General features: G+C 43.2%; 1 protein-coding gene across 1 annotated transcript; it reads left to right on the top strand.

The window, feature by feature from the left end:
* The first annotated feature begins 3,626 nt into the window (after positions 1-3,626).
* Positions 3,627-7,217, top strand: GDF5 (growth differentiation factor 5). Its single transcript, XM_005533286.3, has 2 exons — positions 3,627-4,260; positions 5,816-7,217. The coding sequence occupies exons 1-2, from the start codon at positions 3,627-3,629 to the stop codon at positions 6,682-6,684; spliced, it is 1,503 nt and encodes a 500-aa protein (XP_005533343.1). The 3' UTR covers positions 6,685-7,217.
* Positions 7,218-8,799: the final 1,582 nt, after the last annotated feature.

Here is an 8,799-nt window from a genome sequence, read left to right on the forward strand (position 1 = left end):
CTAATTAACATTGTATACCAAATGGAGGGACTCTGTTAGTGAAAAGGCTTGAGGAAGCTTGAAACAAACCCTGAATTTTTCTAACTGGTACAGGCAAAGGTACCAAAAATCAGGAAAAAAAAATTCTACTTAATTCAGAGTTGAAGGAATTAGGTACATCTGTGGAATCAAGAAACAAAAATAACACTCCCACTCAGGATATTCCATGTTTCTAAGATTCTGTGCTTTGTACTTCACTACTGTTTGCAGATGTAGCCAAGTTTCTTGAAAACTAATGTCACAATTATTTCTTTGGACTTCCACTTTTTAATTCAGTATCACAACATTGTAGCACAGTGTTTTAAAATTATGCCACCTTCACATGGGAGTGGAAACATCATTACATTTGTTTTGCTCTGGCCCAAGACAAGTCAGTTTTAATTATAACATCTGTAAGTTTTGTGTAAATCTTTCCCCTTGAAAAGCACAGAGCTGTTACTTTCCTTCCTAAAATTATAGCTTCATCCTTTTAAAAACAGTCCCCCAAGAGCTATAGTAGAGAGGTCTAAATCCTCACAGAAACATAATGATAATTTCAATAAGCAAAACAAGGTGACAGCAAATGGCCTAATATGTGGAGTTAACTTAGTCCTGTAAGTCCTTTCTGGAAATTAGTCCACCTGGGAAAGGACAATGAAATTCCTGATAGGTCACTAGAATGAAGACTTCCATGTGCATCTTCAGCTGCAAGTGTGCACCAGAGAACAAATTCTAACTCTTGGCATCACATATCCAGTGGAGCCATTCATCCCCAGGGAATGGCAATGTTTTCAACACTATGAAATCTTCCTCTGGCTCCCCAGACCGATCCTTTCCTCTAGACCATGCTGGACATCCAGAAGGGTTTGCTGAGGTTGTCTGAGAAGGCATCACAGCTCATGTAGGCACCATCTCAGGACCTGGAGAGCAGGAGACAATGCACTTCCAGGGAGCAGGAACATGGGTGACCCTCCCTTTTGAAATCCATACACACACCGTGTGAGGGAGGAGCTGCTGTCACAGAACAGGTTGAGAAGGACAGGTGGGCTACATGAATCAGCCACATGAGGGTGCACAGAAATTTGGCAGGTGGTGAGCAGTGAGAGGCTTGGAACTGTGTCCTATATCCAAAGCCTCACCAGCAGGAAGGTTTCTAGCTGCATATTGAAGATCCCAGTGGAGTTTGAGTTAAGACAGCTGGAATTACTCCACTTTGGGAGTTTATAGGAACCCCCAAGTCCGTGGGTCTTGTTCAAGGTCAGCATTCCACTCTGGGGTCTGTGGGGCTCAGTGCATTCTACAGCATCTGTGCTCCTGTGGTTCCAAGCACTGAGATGGAGTTTGCTTCAAGACAGCCTCTTTTAAAGAGGGAGATTAGTTTGCACGCCTTCTTCTGCTTGCTTTTCCTTTTTTTTCTGTTTAGCTCTGTCCAGCCCACTAAGATATTTTAATCTCAGACATGCAAATATTCTTTGAACATATGAATGATCATGCTTTAATCTGATTTACTAAGATAAGGCCAATGTAATCACATTGTCCAACCTCCTGCTCTTTCATGTCCATCTCTTAAATAACTTTTAAATCTACTTGCAAATCTCAGCCAAGTTTGAGAAAGCAAATACCCTTTTAAGGATATTAAATTCTTACAAGCATTGTGAAAACTGGAAGCTGGATAGATTAAAAGTGGAAGCTCAACATTTAGCTACTTTTGTGGCTTACTGACAAGCTGATCAATACCCCCATGGTGCAGAACCAGAGACAGCACGCCACCCAGCAGAAAGGTGGGCAATATGGGAAGGACAAAGTGATGGCATGGCTGGGAGGGCCATGGGATGGTGTGGAGTGACTACTGGGGCATGGTTTCACCAGAGGTAACTCCCAGGAGAAGCTGCTTTACTTTGTAGGGAAATATCAAAAGCACAACTGACATCAGAGGAAGGGCCATTAGATCAAAATCAGGAGGATCATGATTTGAATCTACCTTATTTGTGACATCTGTAAAATTACTTAACTCTTCTGTCCTTCAGTTCCTCCATCAAAACAAATGAAGCATTCAGAGCTCCTCATGTCATGAAGGTTGTTATTTATGAAAGCTGTTCAGTGTTTCTGATGCTAGTCAGGGTGGGTGGGGAATGCTACAGCACACACAGTACAAGCTAAAGAGTGGTGTACCTTTTCCCTTTCATCTTAAAAGAAAAGCAATTGCAGGATAAGGACTGGGCTTAGTATCAGTGCAAGATGAGAGAAGGGTCCCAGTAATCCCTGCTGAGTCCAGCCCAATGCCTCTTTTCCCGAAGGTTCATTTAGAACAGTTCATTTTTGGCAACTTATGAAAGACACATTTGCTCCACACTCTCTTCTGGATGGCTGAAAGCCGCAGGACAGCCCTGACCGTGAGAAGCACTGGGTTTGACCTGCAGCCTTCTTGGGACCCCGGTGTCAGCAGTTTTTGGACATTTTAAAATTAAAACAAAGGCTGGTGCTCAGCAGTCTCGGGAGGAAAGATGGGGTTCAGCCTGTCTCCAGCTCCCGAGCGGCTCTGGAGGAGAAGGAGGAGGACGGCTGCCTGCAGGGTGCACTGCTGCCCCGCTGCACCGCGCCCGCCCCGCGGGGCATCCCCTCCGGCAGGAGCTGCTTCTCCAGCTGGGCTGACAAGGGGGTTTTTTAAAGCACAGCAATAAATAAGCCAAAATACAGTGACTGCGGGCACGGCCCTGTTGTGTTTGTGTAAAATTAAATGTTACCCTCGTTAAGCCCCTGCATTACAGCACAGCCCTTCCTTCAGTCACAGGGGGACAAAGTTCTCTGGAAAAAGAGCTACATGAATTATTTCTAAATTAGTTTATGTATGTGTCCAGTGGACTGTGTGACAGCTCTCAGTTGTTGATCTTGCAGTTTGTCCTGTCTAAATGTGAAGTTCGTCGAGGGCTGAGGCAGAGGTCATACTGCCACTTGAAAAGGCATCCTCTGGAGTTTTGAGCCTGTGGAGCTGTTTCACATGAGGCAGAGTATGACTCATGCTAATGAAAAGGGTAAAGAAGATTTTTTTAAAGAAATATATCGCAGTTAAATTAGTTTAGACAGCATGACATCAGAGAGTAATTAAATAGGTTTGTTGGAATTCCGTTTCCAATTCCAGAGTTCAGGTTTGTAAAAGATTTCTGAGCACCTGCAGGTCTCTGTGTGTGAAATATTTTCACTGGAAAGGATTCAAAACTCAAAACTTTAAAAAAACCTTTTAACACAGAGGCAGCATTACGCCATTCTTCCTTCTTGGAAAAAAAAAAAAAACCCTTGGATTTAAACAAGACTCCTTCAAGTTTTCAGTCAGTTTTACAGAAGAAAACGAGGTGGTAAACTTTCTCTTTTCAAGAACAAGTTCTTTATAGCTGCTAACTGAAGTCAGGGGAGATCGTATCTGAGTACATGAGCATTTCCACTATGGGACTGGATACAAGGATTGAACAACAATATTTGAAATGTTTTAATCTCAAACGAAAGCCATTTTTGCTAACTTTGGTTTTTAATTTCTTTCATGTTTTCTTCTGCCAAACTGGAGGAACCTTTTCTGATTTTTTCTTTAGTGGCATTCAGAGGAAGACCAGAGGATGAAAATCCTGCATTTTCTCACTTTACTGCTTTGGCATTTGACTTGGCTGTCTCTGGATCTAGTTCCTGGAGCGCTGAGTAATTCTGAAGCAGGCCAGGGTAATCCAGGATCTAAACTAGGTTTTTTGAAAGCAGAAGGAAAGGAGAGGAATCCCTCCACACGGGCAGGTACACTGAGGACTGCAAGCCATGGATACAGTGCTGGGACCTCAAAGGCCAGGACTAAAAGCAGTGCTGTTCAGGCTGGAGCTCTGCTGGCCAAGAACGATGACTCAAAGAAGGTTCCCTCAAGAACAGCAGCCACGGAGGGCAAGGTAGGACATCTCCCCAGCAGACCTTCTGGAGTAAGGACAGTGACTCCAAAGGTTCAAAATCTTAGCAGCAAGGTGGCTTTGAAAAAAACTGGCACAAGCAGTACTGACAGTGATTCTTTCAAAACCAAAAAGACTAAAGAGCCTGTAACCCAGAGGGAAGCTAAGGAAACTTTCCGACATCCCCCGATAACGCCACATGAATACATGCTCTCTTTGTACAGGACTCTCTCAGATGCAGAAAGAAAGGGTGTTAATGGAAGTGTAAAACTGGAGGCTGGACTTGCCAATACAATAACCAGCTTTATAGACAAAGGACAAGGTAAGAAAGGAGCTGGTGTGTGAGTGAGTGTGGACAGAGAGAGATGCCTTAATGTGCTTATAAATGCAGAGTGTATTAGAAAATATTCATATTTTGGTAAAGTCAAATAGCTCTATTTAATGTAAATGAAATCACACAACTTTGCTGCAGATTTTGTCCTCCTGCCTTATCTTGGAAAACTCATTTACAGGCAGAACTAGGTGGTTGTGTGGCAGCCAAAGAAAACATTTAGGAAGTATTTTAGATGCATATTGTTGAAAATCAGTCAGTCTTTGCATGCTTAGGTGTTTAAAATCTTTTGCATTTTTGTCTTATTTTCTTTCTAGCTAGCTGGAAACTAGCTCATGGAAACAGCTAACATTAGGCTGTAGAGTGCCTAAAAACATATAATACACTAAGAATAGAGCTACTCTGTGAAAAAAACCCCACAATTTTCACCATGAAAGGGCCAGTCTGGTTTGTTCAAGGTAGAATTGTGAGGAACTACACTGCAGACCCAGAAGTCATTATCCTGTGGAGTGGGTATATCTGTACTAGCTTAAAGCTTTCAGGTACCACCAAGAAGCCCATAGCTCAGCAAGGCTACCAAGGGTAATAACATCCAGGACTCCAGAATTTGCAGCTCACCATTTCTGTTCCAAACACCTTTGAAAATTTGGGCTAGTGTCTGATTTCACAGGAGAAACAACCAGCCTCCCAACGAATGATGTTCACCTCACCACCCTGCTTTGGGAGGCCCTTGCTGCTTCCAGTGACATTTGTAAGAGTTTTGTCATGATCAAGGAAGCAACACAGCTGGTGAAGGAATTGTGATGAAAGACTCACCAGGACTGGACTTGTTTGCCATCTCTTCATTAATAGCTTGGCTGCTGGGAAGGGGGGATACTCTGCTCACAAGTGCTGCCTCCAGGTTCCCAGCTTGCCACTGGAAGGCACTGTTAGTTTCACGTCACTGGAAGGGTGGCTCAGCCATATTCCTCACCAGCTGAAGCAAGCAAATGTAAAGTCAGGATAATGAAAGGAACGATTTTCTGCCCAGTTTGAAAAATTGTGAATTATGTGGTGTTTAGTTAACTAGGCAATTATCCTTGTGTCTGGCAGTTCCTGAGGATGCTGGTTTTAGAGAACTAATTTACCATTGTATCATCTAAGAGTAAATTTGCTCATGTTTGGAGCCAGCATAAGGCCTGGCTACTATCAAGCTCTGTTTCAGTAATTTAAGTAGGATAGAAATGGTGAATAGGTCCTGTCACTGCTCAGCCCTGAAAAAGTATTATTTTTCAAGTGGCTGATCACAACTTTGAAGGTAGAAAATTCCCACTGATGAAAGAAAGGAGATTTCTCCAAGGCGGATGCAGAAACTCATTTCTCTGGTGAGTCCCTGAGTTCTTCTGAGTCCCTGCATGGAGCTGATCCCTTAGACAAAAATTGCTCTTTCTGTTCAGTGGGCTAACTTCAAGGCTTATAAGCAAATTTGAGGAAAACCACTAAGAACTGATTAAGTTATATTGGTCTGTGCTTGATATACATTTAAAAATCTGTGTGCTTTTTTTAGATGAGCGAGCACCAACTATAAGAAAACAAAAATATATTTTTGACATCAGTGCATTAGAAAAAGATGGCTTGCTGGGAGCAGAGCTTCGAATATTGAGAAAAAAACCTTCTGATACATGGAAGTCTCATTCTTCTGGAAAAGCTTCTCAAGTAAAATTATTTAGTTGCTCTACAAACAGACAAGCCTCAACGCTCTTGGACTCTCGGACTGTCAGTATCACTGATACACCCAAGTGGGAAGTGTTTGACATCTGGAAGCTTTTCAGAAACTTTAAAAACTTGGCTAATTTGTGTTTTGAACTGGAAACTTTTGACAGGGGGAGAGCTGTTGATCTCAGGAGTGTGGGATTTAATAGAACAGGAAGACAGGTCAATGAAAAGGCTCTGTTCTTGGTGTTTGGGAGGACAAAAAAAAGAGACTTGTTCTTCAATGAAATCAAAGCTAGATCCGGCCAAGATGACAAAACTGTTTATGAGTACTTATTCAACCAGAGGAGGAAGAGAAGAGCTCCTCTAGCAACACGGCAAGGGAAGAGGCCCACCAAGAACCTGAAGGCAAGGTGTAGCAGAAAAGCCCTCCATGTGAATTTTAAGGATATGGGCTGGGATGACTGGATAATAGCTCCTCTGGAGTATGAGGCGTATCACTGCGAAGGGCTCTGTGAATTCCCCCTCCGATCCCACCTGGAGCCCACCAACCACGCAGTTATCCAGACATTAATGAACTCCATGGATCCCGAATCCACCCCCCCAACTTGCTGTGTCCCAACCCGGCTGAGCCCCATCAGCATTCTTTTCATTGACTCTGCAAATAATGTGGTCTACAAGCAGTATGAGGACATGGTGGTGGAGTCGTGTGGTTGTAGGTAGCAGAACAGTTGCTTGTGTGAATATATTATGAAAGGTAATATGACACATTGGACATAATTTCTCATCAAACAAAGTTAACTAGATTTCTTACCCCTAGGGTAAGTACGTTTACAAGGATGTAGCAATAAGTCCACTGTTTCTGTGTTTTCCCCATGGACATATTTCAGTAGCATTTGGATGCTGTCACACAGCTGGATTTAAGGCCTTGTGCCGCTGGCAACACAGGACTGACTCTTAAGTGAAGTCCATGACAGAGAAGATGATACCTCTACACCTTGAGATCTCCTGCTTTTAGCCTCGAGGCAGTGGATAGAGATGGTATCAGTGAGCTGTGGATATGACCTGTTTGTTCCTTGAACATTGTTCTTGAGACTGAATTTCTGCCTGATTCCCTTGGGCTTTGTCCATTCATAAATGTGAGAAAAGAGTCCCAATGTTGAGAAGTGTTGTGTTCTGGTGTGCCCCCATCTTGGTGTAAATAGTTGCACTGTAATATGATTTCTTTCTGATTAGCTCTTGAAACTATGCATATATAAAAAGGGGTCATTAAATATAATATGTTGGTTTAGTTTTAAGTTTTATGTGAAGATAGGTGATGCAGGAACTATTTGCTTCCATGTATGTTTTCCTCCAAGCTACATATCTTTCTTAAGTATCCACCTTTCCATTATTATGTAGCAAAATATATTAGTCTGTATAAGGTCCAAGTTGTTCTCAAACGCTCATAGTAAAAGTGTTCAATTATGGCATAAAATGTAATAAATTATTGACACAGTGCTGCATTGTGCCTAGCTGTCCAACTCTGCATAATTATAATGCAATTAAGAAATTGTTTTATGTTTTTGTACAATAAATACAAGTGAAAGGGACTTTTCCATGCAGCAGAATACCAGGGGTATGCAAAACACATTTGTGTTTTTTGCTGCCACAGAGAGAAGCTGTGGGAACATTGAAAGAAAGATATGAAAGGAAGGACTGGTTTGATCTGGTGGGGAATGACACTATGACTTGATGTGTCTAGGGCAAAAATGAGTTATGCAGATGGTTGCAAAAGAGCTTTGGTATTCTTTTATTCCATCCTCCAAGGGCTGTGTGCTTGTATATCCCCTTTATCTATTATAGACATGGATTATAAATGGGATTGACCCTGTATATTTCCATCCACAAAAGTGGGTACCAAATATTCAACTACAGACGGATCAGAAAGGTCCTATGAACCATCAGAAATTACTGAAGGAGTTTACCAATAGTACAAAATATAAATGCTAGGGTTTGATATTGCTTAGACCATTGAGTCCTAAGATTTCCTGGTTCTGCACAGCATCACAGGTGTGGATAGAGGCAAGGAGCTGAGTACAGTCCCCAAGGTCCTTCTGCTCACTACCCCAGTCTGGACATACTAAAGCTCACACCAGCAGAATACAACCCTAAATTCCTGATCAATGGCCATAAACAGTGACATAAAGCTCTGCCCTTCCTCCTGCACTCTCTGGGCAGCTCAGCCTTTAACCAGATTAATGTACCTGGATAAGCAGCCTTGCTCCCAGACACCTGGGGGACCCCTGTGCAGGTGACCTGCCCTGTGCCCTCACCTGCAGCTCAGGGATGCAGAACGGCCCTGCAGGGAGCTTTGGTCTATGGGATTTCCTCAGTGCCATCATTCCTGCCTGCAGAGACTGACACTGCCTGGTTTTCCTGCCTGCAGGGACTGCTTGACTGCTGCAAACCTGGGGACCACAAAACTGCGCTTGCGGCTGAATCCCCAGCGTGCAGGGCAGCAGGCACTTAGAATGACAAGCACTTGAAGCTACTTTGTAACAAGTGTGTGAGAAATTTGGGCATTTTATGGGTCTTTTTGGTGGGTCAGGGCTGCCCACAGGAATTCTGCATCTCCCTTCTGGAGTCTCAGTGCGCCCTTCCCAGGTCCTGCTCCTCCTCATCCTCATGGAGCCTTAGGCTGGGCACAGAAGTTACTGACCCCAGCACTAACTGCTCATCACCAGCCAGTCTTTCAAAACTACAAATCTAAGATTTACTAAAAGCTGATTTAGGTACCGCTGATTTTTACCATTGCCACAGCAGGAGGCAAAACATTCCCCTGACAAGTCCCAAGCC

This window comes from Pseudopodoces humilis, chromosome 19 (assembly GCF_049639895.1).
Source record: "Pseudopodoces humilis isolate 2021_Gansu_Grassland_sample_001 chromosome 19, ASM4963989v1, whole genome shotgun sequence".
Taxonomy (NCBI): Eukaryota; Metazoa; Chordata; class Aves; order Passeriformes; family Paridae; genus Pseudopodoces; species Pseudopodoces humilis.

Coding starts and splice junctions, on each gene's coding strand:
- GDF5 (XM_005533286.3), top strand. CDS start 3,627: ATGAAAATCCTGCATTTTCTCACTTTACTGCTTTGGCATTTGACTTGG. Junction 4,261..5,815: donor CTTTATAGACAAAGGACAAG/GTAAGAAAGGAG, acceptor TGCTTTTTTTAG/ATGAGCGAGCACCAACTATA.